The sequence below is a fragment of the Oncorhynchus gorbuscha genome, linkage group LG06 (assembly GCF_021184085.1).
Source record: "Oncorhynchus gorbuscha isolate QuinsamMale2020 ecotype Even-year linkage group LG06, OgorEven_v1.0, whole genome shotgun sequence".
NCBI classification, from domain to species: domain Eukaryota; kingdom Metazoa; phylum Chordata; class Actinopteri; order Salmoniformes; family Salmonidae; genus Oncorhynchus; species Oncorhynchus gorbuscha.
This window is the reverse complement of record NC_060178.1, coordinates 107,383,940-107,403,272: the sequence shown is the minus strand read 5'-3', so window position 1 is coordinate 107,403,272 and position 19,333 is coordinate 107,383,940. Positions and strand designations below refer to the sequence as shown.

The 19,333-nt window shown below is 46.2% G+C and overlaps 1 protein-coding gene across 1 annotated transcript in view; it reads left to right on the top strand.

Moving 5' to 3' along the window:
• LOC124038795 (collagen alpha-1(XIX) chain-like) overlaps window positions 1-19,333 on the top strand; it is a 238,629-nt gene that overhangs the window by 38,102 nt on the left and 181,194 nt on the right. The window contains exons 3-6 of the mRNA XM_046354858.1: window positions 5,513-5,557; window positions 6,456-6,509; window positions 8,577-8,621; window positions 15,120-15,173. Of these exons, the coding sequence (XP_046210814.1) occupies window positions 8,619-8,621; window positions 15,120-15,173 (57 nt within the window). The 5' untranslated portion in view covers window positions 5,513-5,557; window positions 6,456-6,509; window positions 8,577-8,618. The remainder of the gene's footprint in view (window positions 1-5,512; window positions 5,558-6,455; window positions 6,510-8,576; window positions 8,622-15,119; window positions 15,174-19,333) is intronic.

Here is a 19,333-nt window from a genome sequence, read left to right as displayed (position 1 = left end):
AAACGGGAGGGATGGCAGACATTAAACACTTCACATGACAAGAAACGTTCCAGGATAGGATAGAATTACTAGACCAATTAATAGAAGAATTATGACATACTAGCCAGGGATGACCCAAAACAACAGGTGTAAACGGTGAACGGAAAATCAAAAAAGAAATAGTCTCACTGTGGTTACCAGATACTGTGAGGGTTAAAGGTAGTGTCTCAAATCTGATACTGGGAAGATGACTACCATCTAAGGCGAACATGGGCGTAGGCTTCTCTAACTCTCTGAAAGGAATGTCATGTTTCCGAACCCATGCTTCGTCCATGAAACAACCCTCAGCCCCAGAGTCTATCAAGGCACTACATGTAGCACCCGAACCGGTCCAGCGTAGATGGACCGACAAAGTAGTACAGGATTTTGATGGAGAGACTTGAGTAGTTGCGCTCACCTGTAGCCCTCCGCTTACAGATGAGCTCTGGCTTTACTGGACATGAATTAACAAAATGTCCAGCAACTCCATAATAGAGGCACAGGCGGTTGGTGATCCTCCGTTCCCTCTCCTTAGTCGAGATGCGAATCCCTCCCAGCTGCATGGGCTCAGTCTCAAAGCCAGAGGAGGGAGATGGTTGCGATGCGGAGCAGGGAAACACCGTTGATGCAAACTCTCTTCCACGAGCCCGGTGACGAAGATCTACCCGTCGTTCTATGCGGATGGCGAGAGCAATCAAAGAGTCCACATCTGAAGGAACCTCCCGGGAGAGAATCTCATCCTTAACCACTGCGTGGAGTCCCTCCAGAAAACGAGCGAGCAGCGCCGGCTCGTTCCACTCACTAGAGGCAGCAAGAGTGCGAAACTCAATAGAATAATCCGTTATGGACCGTTCACCTTGGCATAAGGAAGCCAGGGCCCTAGAAGCCTCCCCCACCAAAAACTGAACGGTCAAAAACCCGAATCATCTCCTCTTTAAAGTTCTGGAACTTGTTAGAGCAATCAGCCCTTGCCTCCCAGATAGCTGTGCCCCATTCTCGAGCCCGGCCAGTAAGGAGTGAAATGACGTAAGCAACCCGAGCTCTCTCTCTAGAGTATGTGTTGGGTTGGAGAGAGAACACAATCTCACACTGCGTGAGAAAGGAGCGGCACTCAGTGGGCTGCCCGGAGTAGCAAGGTGGGTTATTAACCCTAGGTTCTGGAGGCTCGGCAGGCCAGGAAGTAACAGGTGGCACGAGACGTAGACTCTGGAACTGTCCAGAGAGGTCGGAAACCTGAGCGGCCAGGTTCTCCACGGCATGGCGAGCAGCAGACAATTCCTGCTCGTGTCTGCCGAGCATGGCTCCTTGGATCTCGACGGCAGTGTAACGAGCGTCTGAAGTCGCTGGGTCCATTCCTTGGTCGGTTCCTTCTGTCATGCAGGTGAAAGAGGACCCAAAAGCGACTTAACAGAAACAGAGTTTATTCAAGTCCAAACAGGGAATAACAGAAATCCTCTAGTCTGTAGAGGGGAATAACAGGAGAAGCGGCCACAGACTGCAGGTCGCCGGGTAGGCGCAGGCCGTAGTTGACAGAGACACCTGCTCACACGCAGCATCTGATGAAGGCAAAAAACACGACAGGACAGGGCGATACACAATCACAGCAAAAACACGACAGGACAGGGCGATACATAATCACAGCACGGTGAATTCTAAACAAGGAACCGACAGGACAGGAACGGAACACAAAGGAATAAATAGGGACTCCAATCAGGGGAAAGGATCGGGAACAGGTGTGGGAAGACTAAATGATGATTAGGGGAATAGGAACAGCTGGGAGCAGGAACGGAACGATAGAGAGAAGAGAGAGCGAGAGAGTGAGAGAGGGAGGGGGAGAGAGAGGGATAGAAAGAGGGAAAGAACCTAATAAGACCAGCAGAGGGAAACGAATAGAATGGGGAGCACAGGGACAAGACATGATAATAAATGACAAACATGACAGGGCCTGGATAATAAAACATTTGGTAAGCAACTGAGGGATGGGCCTGGATATTAAATCATTTGGTAAGCAACTGAGGGATGGGCCTGGATATTAAATCATTTGGTAAGCAACTGAGGGATGGGCCTGGATAATAAAACATTTGGTAAGCAACTGAGGGATGGGCCTGGATAATAAAACATTTGGTAAGCAACTGAGGGATGGGCCTGGATAATAAAACATTTGGTTAGCAACTGAGGGATGGGCCTGGATAATAAAACATTTGGTAAGCAACTGAGGGATGGGCCTGGATAATAAAACATTTGGTTAGCAACTGAGGGATGGGCCTGGATAATAAAACATTTGGTAAACAACTGAGGGATGGGCCTGGATAATAAAACATTTGGTAAACAACTGAGGGATGGGCCTGGATAATAAAACATTTGGTAAACAACTGAGGGATGGGCCTGGATAATAAAACATTTGGTAAACAACTGAGGGATGGGCCTGGATAATAAAACATTTGGTAAACAACTGAGGGATGGGCCTGGATAATAAAACATTTGGTAAACAACTGAGGGATGGGCCTGGATAATAAAACATTTGGTTAGCAACTGAGGGATGGGCCTGGATAATAAAACATTTGGTAAACAACTGAGGGATGGGCCTGGATAATAAAACATTTGGTTAGCAACTGAGGGATGGGCCTGGATATTAAATCATTTGGTAAACAACTGAGGGATGGGCCTGGATAATAAAACATTTGGTAAACAACTGAGGGATGGGCCTGGATAATAAAACATTTGGTAAACAACTGAGGGATGGGCCTGGATAATAAAACATTTGGTTAGCAACTGAGGTATGGGCCTGGATAATAAAACATTTGGTAAACAACTGAGGGATGGGCCTGGATAATAAAACATTTGGTTAGCAACTGAGGGATGGGCCTGGATATTAAATCTGGATAATAAAAACATTTGGTAAACAACTGATGGGCCTGGATTTGGTAAACAACTGAGGGATGGGCCTGGATAATAAAACATTTGGTAAGCAACTGAGGGATGGGCCTGGATATTAAAACATTTGGTAAGCAACTGAGGGATGGGCCTGGATATTAAAACATTTGGTAAGCAACTGAGGGATGGGCCTGGATATTAAATCATTTGGTAAGCAACTGAGGGATGGGCCTGGATATTAAATCATTTGGTAAGCAACTGAGGGATGGGCCTGGATAATAAAACATTTGGTAAGCAACTGAGGGATGGGCCTGGATAATAAAACTTACAATGGCAGCCTACCTGGGAACAGTGGGTTAAGAACACATTCTTACTTACAATGGCAGCCTACCTGGGAACAGTGGGTTAAGAACACATTCTTACTTACAATGGCAGCCTACCTGGGAACAGTGGGTTAAGAACACATTCTTACTTACAATGGCAGCCTACCTAGGAACAGTGGGTTAAGAACACATTCATACTTACAATGGCAGCCTACTGGGGAACAGTGGGTTAAGAACACATTCATACTTACAATGGCAGCCTACTGGGTAACAGTGGGTTAACTGCCTTGTTCAGGGGCAGAACAACAGATTTTTACGTTGTCAGCTCAGGGATTCGATCCACCAACCTTTCAGTTACTAGCCCCTCTAACCACCGCCGCAGAAAAGTAACCATTTAAATTTGTAGACAGAACTATGGATGCAAGGACTGACCATCCATGATATCAAAATGATAGTTTTAAATATGTTTTGACACAATACAGTGTTTGTTTACATTTACTTTGTTTACACATTTAACACGCTTCTATTTTGGGTTCTGAAGGGGTATGACACCTGATCTAACCTCATGAGGCATTTATAAGCTAAATTCTTCAAAAATCTATGGGTGTATACAGTATGATTAATTTATGAGTTCTGTTCTTCTCGAATCTATGGATATATACAATATCATTCATTTATAAGTACAAAAATGGATGTAGCAATTAAAGATTTTAGCTTGGAGACATTCTAGAAATGTCAAAAACATACATTATTTTGATATTTTCTCCAAAAGTTATTATAACCATTATGGCCCAGGGCATGTCCTTATACTAATGTAGGCTGCAGTCGGTGGCCGTCAGTGTCTTATTCACACATTAGCCAGAGGATTTAGAAGGTCCAGCAGTTCACTGAGCTAAGCTAGTGTCCCATCCTGCTTCCCTTACAGCTGTCCCGAGCCTGTGGATTTAGAAGGTCCAGCAGTTCACTGAGCTAAGCTAGTGTCCCATCCTGCTTCCCTTACAGCTGTCCCGAGCCTGTTGTATGTAACACAGTGCTCCAACAGCTGCGGAGAGAGGTGGATTGTATTACCCGATAATTGGCAAGCTACAAGTCCCAGATCCACAGTAACCCTGTTTCACTGTGTTGGGGCCTTGTTTGACGAGGGGAAACAGCATTTCTGCTAGCTGCTTCAACATGGTCTCATTAGAAGATTAAAAAAGTGACATTTAACCACTGTAGTTCCATGTCAACCAAATACACTTTTATTTACTTTACATCATTTTAACACATTCTCATTTACAGCAAAGACCTGGGGAATAGTTACAAGGGAGAGGAGGGAGGATGAATGAGCCAATTGGAAGCTGGGGATGATTAGGTGGCCAGATTGGGAATTTAGCCAGGACACCAGAGTTAACACTCCTACTCTTACGTGCCATGGGATATTTAGTGACCACAGAGAGTCAGGACACCCGTTTAACGTCCCATCAGGAAGACGGAAACCTACACAGGGCAATGTCACTAATCACTGCCCTGGGACATTTTATTTTATTTTTTAGACCAGAATGCCTCCTACTGGCCCTCCGACACCACTTCCAGCAGCATCTGGTCTCCCATCCAGGGACTGACCCTGCTTCAGAGGCAAACAGCAGTGAGCTACAGGGTGGAATGCTGTATCAATATGACAATTAGTGCAATTAAGGAACTATTGCTACAAACTAAGCTTCAATGCCTATTCATGTTGTCCCAATCATACCACCATTCCTTGGCTGCAACATTCAGGAAAATATTATAGCCATGTCTGTGACGTGTTCAGGGAACTTTTAGAAACAGTTCAATTTTAACCATACTTACTTACCATAGACGTGGGAGAGACAAGCTGCTACTAAAAGAACAGCCACTGACTGTACAGCCAATTAGAGACCAGCCACTGACTGTACAGCCAATTAGAGACCAGCCACTGACTGTACAGCCAATTAGAGACCAGCCACTGACTGTACAGCCAATTAGAGACCAGCCACTGACTGTACAGCCAATTAGAGACCAGCCACTGACTGTACAGCCAATTAGAGTCCAGCCACTGACTGTACAGCCAATTAGAGACCAGCCACTGACTGTACAGCCAATTAGAGACCAGCCACTGACTGTACATCCAATTAGAGACCAGCCACTGACTGTACATCCAATTAGAGACCAGCCACTGACTGTACAGCCAATTATAGACCAGCCACTGACTGTACATCCAATAAGACAAGCAGTCACTAACTAAATGACCAATAAGGGATCTGCAGCTACTGACTGTATCATGTTTCCCTTTACAGGGAGAGACCAGGAAAGATGGGTTCCCTGGAAACTCAAGCCAGAAGGTACAGTATGTTACCGTGGAAATATTTTATATTTATACAATATACTGTATATGAGATATTTCACAACTTACATATATGTTTGAACATGATAAACTCTTTAAACATAACAGAGAGTCAGAGAGTGCCCTGTCAGCTGGGTCTGTACATGGTCTAGCACCTTCAGTTCACCAGGACCACTCTAAAGCATCATCACCCTCTAACCCTCCTCTAGGGCCCTTAGAATTTGAAGTTGAAGAATCCACACACACACACACACACACACACACACACACACACACACACACACACACACACACACACACACACACACACACACACACACACACACACACACACACACACACACACACACACACACACACACACACACACACACACACACACAGGGACATATTTGCCTATGAAACTCGATCCAGTCTAATGACATAACACTTAAAAGGCGCGGCCCACCCAAACATTTTCCTATACTTGATAAGGTTTGAGAATTGGCTAAAGCTGGCCTGCGTTACTCAACACTGCACATGACATGCAAAGTCTATATCAAGTGTCATAACATTCATATTGAGATTGATGGTGGTGTGACTTGGCCTACTCTGCCTGTGTGGGTCGTGTGGTTTCCATCCGAACTGTATTAGCTACCGCAGAGTACTGTTTTGCTGTTTTAGAGATGTCTTAAGGCCTTCCCTTTTACTGTGTGTGTGTGTGTGTGTGTGTGTGTGTGTGTGTGTGTGTGTGTGTGTGTGTGTGTGTGTGTGTGTGTGTGTGTGTGTGTGTGTGTGTGTGTGTGTGTGTGTGTGTGTGTGTGTGTGTGTGTGTGTGTGTGTGTGTGCGCGCTTTCGTGTGTGTGCGTGTGCATGCCTAATCCTAATTGTGCGTGTGTGTTCTATTTCTCCCTCAGGGTGACCAGGGTGGTTCTGGCTCACCAGGTCTGGATGGTATTCCTGGACAGAAGGTGAGTCAGACTGTTGACTTGTTTGGACTGTCCATTATCTGTAAGATATAAGGTTTCTGCTTTAAACCACTAAACTGTTATTCTGCCACTATTTATAATCTGTGAGAGGGTTTTCTATGTCCTGGAGTGCTGTTGGACTAAGGTTCAACTAAAGTAGCATAATACTATCCCCTTCATCAGCTATCATGATAATACTATCTCCATCAGCTATCATGATAATACTATCTCCTTCATCAGCTATCATGATAATACTATCTCCTTCATCAGCTATCATGATAATAACAATGACCCCTTCATCAGCTATTATGATAATAACAATGACCCCTTCATCAGCTATTATGATAATAACAATGGCCCATTCATCAGCTATTATGATAATAACAATGTTCCCTTCATCAGATATGATAATAACAATGTCCCCTTCATCAGCTATTATGATAATAACAATATCCCCTTCATCAGCTATTATGAGTTGGTGGTGGTGTTACTGGTGATGGTGGGGGTGATGGTGGTGGTGGTGGTGGTGGTGTTAGTGGTGATGGTGGGGATGGTGGTGGTTATGGTGGGGGTGATGGTGGTTATGGTGGGGTTGATGGTGGTGGTGTTAGTGGTGATGGTGGGGGTGATGGTGGTGGTGTTAGTGGTGATGGTGGGGGTTAGAGTGAACTTACAGGAGGGTAGCTCTCCAGGAACAGGGTTAGAGTGAACCTACAGGATGGTAGCTCTCCAGGAACAGGGTTGGAGTGAAAACCTACAGGATGGTAGCTCTCCAGGAACAGGATTGGAGTGAACTTACAGGATGGTAGCTCTCCAGAAACAGGGTTAGAGTGAACCTACAGGATGGTAGCTCTCCAGGAACAGGGTTGGACTGAAAACCTACAGGATGGTAGCTCTCCAGGAACAGGGTTGGAGTGAAAACCTACAGGATGGTAGCTCTCCAGGAACAGGGTTGGAGTGAACCTACAGGATGGTAGCTCTCCAGGAACAGGATTGGAGTGAACTTACAGGAGGGTAGCTCTCCAGGAACAGGGTTAGAGTGAACCTACAGGATGGTAGCTCTCCAGGAACAGGATTGGAGTGAACTTACAGGAGGGTAGCTCTCCAGAAACAGGGTTAGAGTGAACCTACAGGATGGAAGCTCTCCAGGAACAGGGTTGGACTGAAAACCTACAGGATGGTAGCTCTCCAGGAACAGGGTTGGAGTGAAAACCTACAGGATGGTAGCTCTCCAGGAACAGGGTTGGAGTGAAAACCTACAGGATGGTAGCTCTCCAGGAACAGGGTTGGAGTGAAAACCTACAGGAGGGTAGCTCTCCAGGAACAGGGTTGGAGTGAAAACCTACAGGATGGTAGCTCTCTAGGAACAGGGTTGAAGTGAAAACCTACAGGAGGGTAGCTCTCCAGAAACAGGGTTGGAGTGAAAACCTACAGGATGGTAGCTCTCCAGGAACAGGGTTGGAGTGAAAACCTACAGGACGGTAGATGTCCAGGAACAGGATTTACACCCAGGACACAAAGGGATTTACACACAGAGCCATAGTCCCTTAGGAGGGAGATAGGACTTATTGTATATCCTCTCCTCATGTATTTACAGTATTTTATGCCCTCTGATTCAATGTCTCATGTACCCACTCAGAACTGTTTCAATACAGGGTCAGAGGAGATTAACAAATCATTCGCTTTTTCATCTTGTAAACACAAGTGAATATCATGCACTTACCCAGAAAAATATTTCTGTGTATGTAAATATGCATTAGTCATAGAGTTGTGGCTATTCCTTATGCATTAGATATGGGACAGTATGGAATATGTACTGTACATGTATATACAGTAAGGTGTGTGGGAAATATGCTCTTATTCTTTATAAGCTGAAGTGATGTGTAATTCCGTTGTGAAGTTGACTCAAGGCGCTAAACATTGTAGACGTGTGAACGAAGGCCCCTTCAGAGCTGCACTGAACCCTGCGGCACAGACCTCAGTGAAACTACCAAGATATTTCTCCTCGTGAACGAGTAGACCGTCAATGTTTGTTATTTATCATTCCAAGTTTCAACCTTGTAATTTCAGGGGGAGGCAGGATCAAACGGGTCTAAGGGGATCGATGGAGCAATGGTAAGTACACACACACACACGGAAACGTACACACACACACACATTACATAATGGTAAATGTCTCTGGTTTCACTCTCTGTCATGTATAAACACCAGTTCATCCAAACGTGCAACGTCTCACTGTAGTGGATATACTGATATTCACATTCCCAGCATGCAGAGTCTCACTGTAGTGGATATACTGATATTCACATTCCCAGCATGCAGAGTCTCACTGTAGTGGATATACTGATATTCACATTCCCAGCATGCAGAGTCTCACTGTAGTGGATATACTGATATTCACATTCCCAGCATGCAGATTCCCACTGTAGTGGATATACTGATATTCACATTCCCAGCATGCAGAGTCTCACTGTAGTGGATATACTGATATTCACATTCCCAGCATGCAGTCTCACTGTAGTGGATATACTGATATTCACATTCCCAGCATGCAGATTCCCACTGTAGTGGATATACTGATATTCACATTCCCAGCATGCAGAGTCTCACTGTAGTGGATATACTGATATTCACATTCCCAGCATGCAGATTCCCACTGTAGTGGATATACTGATATTCACATTCCCAGCATGCAGAGTCTCACTGTAGTGGATATACTGATATTCACATTCCCAGCATGCAGAGTCCCACTGTAGTGGATATACTGATATTCACATTCCCAGCATGCAGAGTCTCACTGTAGTGGATATACTGATATTCACATTCCCAGCATGCAGAGTCCCACTGCAGTGGATATACTGATATTCACATTCCCAGCATGCAGAGTCCCACTGTAGTGGATATACTGATATTCACATTCCCAGCATGCAGAGTCCCACTGCAGTGGATATACTGATATTCACATTCCCAGCATGCAGAGTCCCACTGTAGTGGATATACTGATATTCACATTCCCAGCATGCAGAGTCTCACTGTAGTGGATATACTGATATTCACATTCCCAGCATGCAGAGTCTCACTGTAGTGGATATACTGATATTCACATTCCCAGTATGCAGAGTCTCACTGTAGTGGATATACTGATATTCACATTCCCAGCATGCAGAGTCTCACTGTAGTGGATATACTGATATTCACATTCCCAGCATGCAGAGTCCCACTGCAGTGGATATACTGATATTCACATTCCCAGCATGCAGATTCCCACTGTAGTGGATATACTGATATTCACATTCCCAGCATGCAGATTCCCACTGTAGTGGATATACTGATATTCACATTCCCAGCATGCAGAGTCCCACTGCAGTGGATACATGGTTATTAATATGTAGCATACGTCTTCTGTTGTAATATATATTTGATTTTAAAGGATTTTCTAGCACAGGTTTTCTAATACATCTCTGAAGGATCTACATTCTTTGGTAGCCCAAGGCCTTTTCCCCTGTAATCTCAAGACTAACACAATAGCTATTCATATTTTACATGCAACCATGACGGTACATACACAGTGTGTTCTATGATTATCTGGTGATAATGTCGAATGTGGATTGACCTGAACTCTAATAACTTGGTCTCATGTGAAGGACGTGTCTGGAATGTATATATCACAGCTCTTACCTAGTCTCTGCACCTACAGTAAAACAGCATGCAGGGTTTCAGGGAAATTCACCTATAGGCTGCAGGCAGCATGAGTATCACATGGTGGTGTGGGAAACTTCCTCCTCAGCCTGAACTGTCGCCACCTGCGTCAGCAAATAACTAGCCTTTTCCTTTGGCACCGACTGGTAAGTTGGTTCAGGAGGGTGGTCACATGTGCTAGCAAGGCAGAGGTTCTGGGTTCGAGCATCAGTGTGAGCCGAATCAGGAGGAAGTGGTACTCTCTCAGCAAGCAGCGTGACGTCCTTTAGAAATGCATTGATGCAAGGGTTCAGGGAAACACTCAGGAATGCTGCATTATGTTGGGCTGGTCTCAGAGGAGTGAGCTACAGCACAAACAGATCTGGGACCAGAATAGAATTGTGTAGCATTTGCATAATTTGTTCTTTCATAATGGTGGTGTGGCTTTATGGGCCAAAGGCTAGATGTGTTTAGAATAAATATAGTGAAAAGACTTCAGTAGACTATGAAATTACAGGAAAACAAAGCTATGCTTTCAGGGAAATGGTCTGTATTTTGTGGCTTTTGCATAATTAGTTCCTTCGTAATGGCGGTGTGGCTCCGCTAAGTATTGGGCTGAGCAGATGGACAGTTTAAAATGGCATAATGAAAGCGCCTCTTTTCATCACCATATCCTCTCTGATTAGGCCAATGGACTGAGGGAGAAATCTGTCCCTCTGGCACAGTGTACAATACACTGACTGGCCTGCTCAATACAACATACAGGGACTGGGCTGCCTGCTCAATACAACATACAGGGACTGGGCTGCCTGCTCAATACAACATACAGGGACTGGGCTGCCTGCTCAATACAACATACAGGGACTGAGCTGCCTGCTCAATACAACATACAGGGACTGTGCTGCCTGCTCAATACAATATACAGGAACTGGGCTGCCTGCTCAATACAACATACAGGGACTGGGCTGCCTGCTCAGTACAACATACAGGGACTGAGCTGCCTGCTCAGTACAACATACAGTGACTGGGCTGCCTGCTCAATACAACATACAGGGACTGGGCTGCCTGCTCAGTACAACATACAGGGACTGGGCTGCTTGCTTAGTACAACATACATGGACTGGGCTGTCTGCTCAGTACAACATACATGGACTGGGCTGCCTGCTCAATACAACATACATGGACTGGGCTTTATAGAGCACTCATAGGGTCTTCATAAGGTCCTCATACTATAGCTAGTTTGTAAACTGGATGTTTACAGAGTGCCTCACTGTGTAGCAGAGCTGGCATAGGATGCTAGGTGACGGACTCTAGAGGAGAATGTCACAGCTTATATAGGATTTTTAGTGCATTCATTATGAAGCATGACATACAGTAGAGGGGATACCTCGGGGGAACTTAGTTCCTGACCTTCAGGACATCTAGTTGGTCACACAGACTGGGTTTGTTCCTCTGTGGGATGACCTCAACACAACAGCTCATTGGTCACACAGACTGGGTTGGTTCCTCTGTGGGCTGACCTCAACACAACAGCTCATTGGTCACACAGACTGGGTTGGTTCCTCTGTGGGCACAACCTAGTCCTCATAGGGTTGGTTTCCCAGACACAGCCTAGTCCTCATACGGTTGGTTTCCCAGACACAACCTAGTCCTCATAGGGTTGGTTTCCCAGACACAGACACAGCCTATTCCTCATAGGGTTGGTTTCCCAGACACAGCCTAGTCCTCAAAGGGTTGGTTTCCCAGACACAGACACAACCTAGTCCTCATAGGGTTGGTTTCCCAGACACAGACACAACCTAGTCCTCATAGGGTTGGTTTCCCAGACACATCCTAGTCCTCATTGGGTTGGTTTCCCAGACACAACCTAGTTCTCATAGGGTTGGTTTCCCAGACACAGGCTAGTCCTCATAGGGTTGGTTTCCCATATACAGACACAGCCTAGTTCTCATAGGGTTGGTTTCCCAGACACAGACACAACCTAGTCTTCATAGGGCTGGTTTCCCAGACACAGACACAACCTAGTCCTCATAGGGTTGGTTTCCCAGACACAACCTAGTCCTCATAGGTTTGGTTTCCCAGACACAGACACAACCTAGTCCTCATATGTTTGGTTTCCCAGACACAGACACAGCCTAGTCCTCATAGGGTTCCCAGACACAGGTTTCCAGACACAACCTAGTCCTCATAGGGTTGGTTTCCCAGACACAGGCTAGTCCTCATAGGGTTGGTTTCCCATATACAGACACAGCCTAGTTCTCATAGGGTTGGTTTCCCAGACACAGACACAACCTAGTCCTCATAGGGCTGGTTTCCCAGACACAGACACAACCTAGTCCTCATAGGGTTGGTTTCCCAGACACAACCTAGTCCTCATAGGTTTGGTTTCCCAGACACAGACACAGCCTAGTCCTCATAGGGTTGGTTTCCCAGACACAACCTAGTCCTCATAGGGTTGGTTTCCCAGACACAACCTAGTCCTCATAGGTTTGGTTTCCCAGACACAGACACAGCCTAGTCCTCATAGGGTTGGTTTCCCAGACACAACCTAGTCCTCATAGGGTTGGTTTCCCAGACACAACCTAGTCCTCATAGGTTTGGTTTCCCAGACACAGACACAGCCTAGTCCTCATAGGGTTGGTTTCCCAGACACAACCTAGTCCTCATAGGGTTGGTTTCCCAGACACAGACACAGCCTAGTCCTCATAGGGTTGGTTTCCCAGACACAACCTAGTCCTCATAGGGTTGGTTTCCCAGACACAACCCTAGTCCTCATAGGTTTGGTTTCCCAGACACAGACAAGCCTAGTCCTCATAGGGTTGGTTTCCCAGACACAACCTAGTCCTCATAGGGTTGGTTTCCCAGACACAACCTAGTCCTCATAGGTTTGGTTTCCCAGACACAGACACAGCCTAGTCCTCATAGGGTTGGTTTCCCAGACACAACCTAGTCCTCATAGGGTTGGTTTCCCAGACACAACCTAGTCCTCATAGGTTTGGTTTCCCAGACACAGACACAGCCTAGTCCTCATAGGGTTGGTTTCCCAGAGTCCTCATACAGACACAACCTAGTTCTCATAGGTTTGGTTTCCCAGACACAGACACAGCCTAGTTCTCATAGGGTTGGTTTCCCAGACACAGACACAACCTAGTTCTCATAGGTTTGGTTTCCCAGACACAGACACAACCTAGTTCTCATAGGGTTGGTTTCCCAGACACAGACACAGCCTAGTTCTCATAGGGTTGGTTTCCCAGACACAGACACAGCCTAGTTCTCATAGGGTTGGTTTCCCAGACACAGCCTAGTCCTCATAGGGTTGGTTTCTCAGACACAGACACAACCTTGTCCTCATAGGGTTGGTTTCTCAGACACAGACACAACCTAGTGTTTCCCAGACACAACCTAGTCCTCATAGGGTTGGTTTCCCAGACACAACCTTGTTCTCATAGGGTTGGTTTCCCAGACACAGACACAGCCTAGTCCTCATAGGGTTGGTTTCACAGACACAGACACAACCTAGTCCTCATAGGGTTGGTTTCACAGACACAGACACAGCCTAGTCCTCGTGAAGATTCTCCATTGAGCAGCTATTTCTCTCTAGGACATTTTCAACATTGTAATACATCATAACTGCATGCAATGGCAAGTGTTGCCCTGTTTATTCAACAGCTTGATAATCGTTGTTGTTTGAATTGGCATATTATCAACATGTTTGTTTCAAGTAATAAAGTTTATTGTCCATATAAAGTTGTTGAGGTTTTTATGAAACAGGTGGAAATGCAGCATTGTTACGATGCCTGTTCATTCAGCAACGTTTGGATGTCACATAAATCTATTACAATCACGATGTGAAACAAGGGTGTGCACTGTCAGATAATTAGGTCCATCAGAAACACTTCATTATCACACACACACACACACACACACACACACACACACGATGAACACATAAATCACATCACACACAGGTCCATCAGAAACACACACACACACACACACACACACACACACACACACACACACACACACACACACACACACACACACACACACACACACACACACACACACACACACACACACACACACACACACACACACACACACACACACACACACACACACACACACACATCAATGATGAACACATAAATCTATTACAATCACGATGTGAAACAAGGGTGTGCACTGTCAGATAATTAGGTCCATCAGAAACACTTCATTATCACACACACACACGCACGCACGCACGCACGCACACACACACACACACACACACACACACACACACACACACACACACACACACACCCCTGCCCCCATCATTTATTTATAATGTCGACATAGTCCTAATTTGTTTACAACCAGGACTCCACATTCAGACAGACATTTCATGGAAACAAATAAACAGGAACATTTCTGAATTGGTTTTAGCCTGTTGCCTTCCAGTGGGTTATTTAATATACTCGGGAGTGAAACAGAGAGCAGACGACTGGAAGATTGTCAACGAGTTCTTGTCTGTTCTGTGAACTTTAGCACTGTTTAGTTGAATGTCTCTGTAGAGGACATATCACTTCGATAAATAGACCGCTGAAGATGAGACCTTCGCTACAACATGAAGACAGACCGGTCATATCAGGTCTCATCTTTCAGGATAGGAATCAGGATTTAGATTTAGGGTTGGGTTTGGAGACATAAATTGTGTTTATAGATGAAGTTGACATTTTGTCATGATGCTTGTGACCAGTATCCCTTGTAAGAGGCCCTGGCAGTAAGAGCATCAATGATTGGATAAACCACCTTGGAACAGTCTCCTGAGGAGACGTCAGATCTTTCAAAACAACATGTTGTTACTGCACATCTGTACTTATAATGCATGGAAATTATGGTGTGCTTGTGTAGGACCTGAGTTTCAACTTGCTCTTTCCTCTGCAGGGTGAGAAGGGACCAGCTGGGGAGCCTGGTGCGGAGGGGAAACCTGGGATAAATGTAAGATACTCTTTTGAATCCCAGTCTGTTTATTCATCTGCATCATTCATTATTAACATTATAAACATAGTCAGTTGCCCTAAATAAATGTAAGGTCCTATCTTTGCTATTTTACTATCGTATGGTGTTTATTCGTTTGCATCGTTAATAATAAAAACAGTGGCCTAAATAAATGTGCAGGTTAATTTAGGTTGGAAGAGTGTTGGGAGGTGCTCAGCCAGGTTAATTTAGGTTGGAAGGGTGTTCGAAGGGGCTCAGCCAGGTTAATTTAGGTTGGAAGGGGCTGAGCCAGGTTAATTTAGGTTGGAAGGGGCTCAGCCAGGTTAATTTAGGTTGGAAGGGGCTCAGCCAGGTTAATTTAGGTTGGAAGGTGCTCAGCCAGGTTAATTTAGTTTGGAAGGGGCTGAGCCAGGTTAATTTAGGTTGGAAGGCACTCAGCCAGGTTAATTTAGGTTGGAAGGGGCTCAGCCAGGTTAATTTAGGTTGGAAGGGGCTCAGCCAGGTTAATTTAGGTTGGAAGGGTGTTGGAAGGTGCTCAGCCAGGTTAATTTAGGTTGGAAGGGGCTCAGCCAGGTTAATTTAGGTTGGAAGGGGCTCAACCAGGTTAATTTAGGTTGGAAGGTGCTCAGCCAGGTTAATTTAGGTTGGAAGGGTTTTGGAAGGCGCTCAGCCAGCTTAATTTAGGTTGGAAGGTGCTCAGCCAGGTTAATTTAGGTTGGAAGGGGCTCAGCCAGGTTAATTTAGGTTGGAAGGGGCTCAGCCAGGTTAATTTAGGTTGGAAGGTGCTCAGCCAGGTTAATTTAGGTTGGAAGGGGCTCAGCCAGGTTAATTTAGGTTGGAAAGGGCTCAGCCAGGTTAATTTAGGTTGGAAGGGGCTCAGCCAGGTTAATTTAGGTTGGAAGGTGCTCAGCCAGGTTAATTTAGGTTGGAAGAGTGTTGGAAGGGGCTCAGCCAGGTTAATTTAGGTTGGAAGGGGCTCAGCCAGGTTGATTTAGGTTGGAGGGGCTCAGCCAGGTTAATTTAGGTTGGAAGGGGCTTAGCCAGGTTAATTTAGGTTGGAAGGGTGTTGGAAGGCGCTCAGCCAGGTTAATTTAGGTTGGAAGGGTGTTCGAAGGGGCTCAGCCAGGTTAAGTTAGGTTGGAAGGGGCTCAGCCAGGTTAATTTAGGTTGGAAGGGTGTTCGAAGGGGCTCAGCCAGGTTAAGTTAGGTTGGAAGGCGCTCAGCCAGGTTAATTTAGGTTGGAAGGGTGTTCGAAGGGGCTCAGCCAGGTTAATTTAGGTTGGAAGGGGCTCAGCCAGGTTAATTTAGGTTGGAAGAGTGTTGGAAGGGGCTCAGCCAGGTTAATTTAGGTTGGAAGGGGCTCAGCCAGGTTGATTTAGGTTGGAGGGGTTCAGCCAGGTTAATTTAGGTTGGAAGGGGCTTAGCCAGGTTAATTTAGGTTGGAAGGGTGTTGGAAGGCGCTCAGCCAGGTTAATTTAGGTTGGAAGGGTGTTCGAAGGGGCTCAGCCAGGTTAAGTTAGGTTGGAAGGGGCTCAGCCAGGTTAATTTAGGTTGGAAGGGTGTTCGAAGGGGCTCAGCCAGGTTAAGTTAGGTTGGAAGGCGCTCAGCCAGGTTAATTTAGGTTGGAAGGGTGTTCGAAGGGGCTCAGCCAGGTTAATTTAGGTTGGAAGGGGCTCAGCCAGGTTAATTTAGGTTGGAAGGGGCTCAGCCAGGTTAATTTAGGTTGGAAGGTGCTCAGCCAGGTTAATTTAGGTTGGAAGGGGCTCAGCCAGGTTAATTTAGGTTGGAAAGGGCTCACCCAGGTTAATTTAGGTTGGAAGGGACTCAGCCAGGTTAATTTAGGTTGGAAGGTGCTCAGCCAGGTTAATTTAGGTTGGAAGAGTGTTGGAAGGGGCTCAGCCAGGTTAATTTAGGTTGGAAGGGGCTCAGCCAGGTTGATTTAGGTTGGAGGGGCTCAGCCAGGTTAATTTAGGTTGGAAGGGGCTTAGCCAGGTTAATTTAGGTTGGAAGGGTGTTGGAAGGAGCTCAGCCAGGTTAATTTAGGTTGGAAGGGTGTTCGAAGGGGCTCAGCCAGGTTAAGTTAGGTTGGAAGGGGCTCAGCCAGGTTAATTTAGGTTGGAAGGGTGTTCGAAGGGGCTCAGCCAGGTTAAGTTAGGTTGGAAGGCGCTCAGCCAGGTTAATTTAGGTTGGAAGGGTGTTCGAAGGGGCTCAGCCAGGTTAATTTAGGTTGGAAGGGGCTCAGCCAGGTTAATTTAGGTTGGAAGGGGCTCAGCCAGGTTAATTTAGGTTGGAAGGTGCTCAGCCAGGTTAATTTAGGTTGGAAGGGGCTCAGCCAGGTTAATTTAGGTTGGAAAGGGCTCAGCCAGGTTAATTTAGGTTGGAAGGGGCTCAGCCAGGTTAATTTAGGTTGGAAGGTGCTCAGCCAGGTTAATTTAGGTTGGAAGAGTGTTGGAAGGGGCTCAGCCAGGTTAATTTAGGTTGGAAGGGGCTCAGCCAGGTTGATTTAGGTTGGAGGGGCTCAGCCAGGTTAATTTAGGTTGGAAGGGGCTTAGCCAGGTTAATTTAGGTTGGAAGGGTGTTGGAAGGCGCTCAGCCAGGTTAATTTAGGTTGGAAGGGTGTTCGAAGGGGCTCAGCCAGGTTAAGTTAGGTTGGAAGGGGCTCAGCCAGGTTAATTTAGGTTGGAAGGGTGTTCGAAGGGGCTCAGCCAGGTTAAGTTAGGTTGGAAGGCGCTCAGCCAGGTTAATTTAGGTTGGAAGGCGCTCAGCCAGGTTAATTTAGGTTGGAAGGGTGTTGGAAGGCGATCAGCCAGGTTAATTTAGGTTGGAAGGCGCTCAGCCAGGTTAATTTAGGTTGGAAGGGGCTCAGCCAGGAAGGGGCTCAGCCAGGTTAATTTAGGTTGGAAGGGGCTCAGCCAGGTTAATTTAGGTTGGAAGGGGCTCAGCCAGGTTAATTTAGGTTGGAAGGGTGTTGGAAGGCGCTCAGCCAGGTTAATTTAGGTTGGAAGGGTGTTCGAAGGGGCTCAGCCAGGTTAAGTTAGGTTGGAAGGGGCTCAGCCAGGTTAATTTAGGTTGGAAGGCGCTCAGCCAGGTTAATTTAGGTTGGAAGTGGCTCAGCCAGGTTAATTTAGGTTTGGAAGGGGCTCAGCCAGGTTAATTTAGGTTGGAAGGGGCTCAGCCAGGTTAATTTAGGTTGGAAGGTGTTCAGCCAGCTTAATTTAGGTTGGAAGGCGCTCAGCCAGGTTAATTTAGGTTGGAAGGCGCTCAGCCAGGTTAATTTAGGTTGGAAGGGTGTTGGAAGGCGCTCAGCCAGGTTAATTTAGGTTGGAAGGGTGTTGGAAGGGGCTCAGCCAGGTTGATTTAGGTTGGAAGGGGCTCAGCCAGGTTAATTTAGGTTGGAAGGGGCTCAGTCAGGTTAATTTAGGTTGAAGGGGCTCAGCCAGGTTAATTTAGGTTGGAAGGGGCTCAGCCAGGTTAATTTAGGTTGGAAGGGGCTCAGCCAGGTTAATTTAGGTTGGAAGGGGCTCAGCCAGGTTAATTTAGGTTGGAAGGGGCTCAGCCAGGTTAATTTAGGTTGGAAGGCGCTCAGCCAGGTTAATTTAGGTTGGAAGGGGCTCAGCCAGGTTAATTTAGGTTGGAAGGGGCTCAGCCAGGTTAATTTAGGTTGGAAGGGGCTCAGCCAGGTTAATTTAGGTTGGAAGGTGCTCAGCCAGGTTAATTTAGGTTGGAAGGGGCTCAGCCAGGTTAATTTAGGTTGGAAAGGGCTCAGCCAGGTTAATTTATGTTGGAAGGGGCTCAGCCAGGTTAATTTAGGTTGGAAGGCGCTCAGCCAGGTTAATTTAGGTTGGAAGGGTGTTGGAAGGGGCTCAGCCAGGTTAATTTAGGTTGGAAGGGGCTCAGCCAGGTTAATTTAGGTTGGAAGGGCTCAGCCAGGTTAATTTAGGTTGGAAGGGGTTGGAAGGGGCTCAGCCAGGTTAATTTAGGTTGGAAGGGGCTCAGCCAGGTTAATTTAGGTTGGAAGGGCTCAGCCAGGTTAATTTTATGTGGAAGGGTGTTGGAAGGGGCTCAGCCAGGTTAATTTAGGTTGGAAGGCGCTCAGCCAGGTTAATTTAGGTTGGAAGGGTGTTGGAAGGCGCTCAGCCAGGTTAATTTAGGTTGGAAGG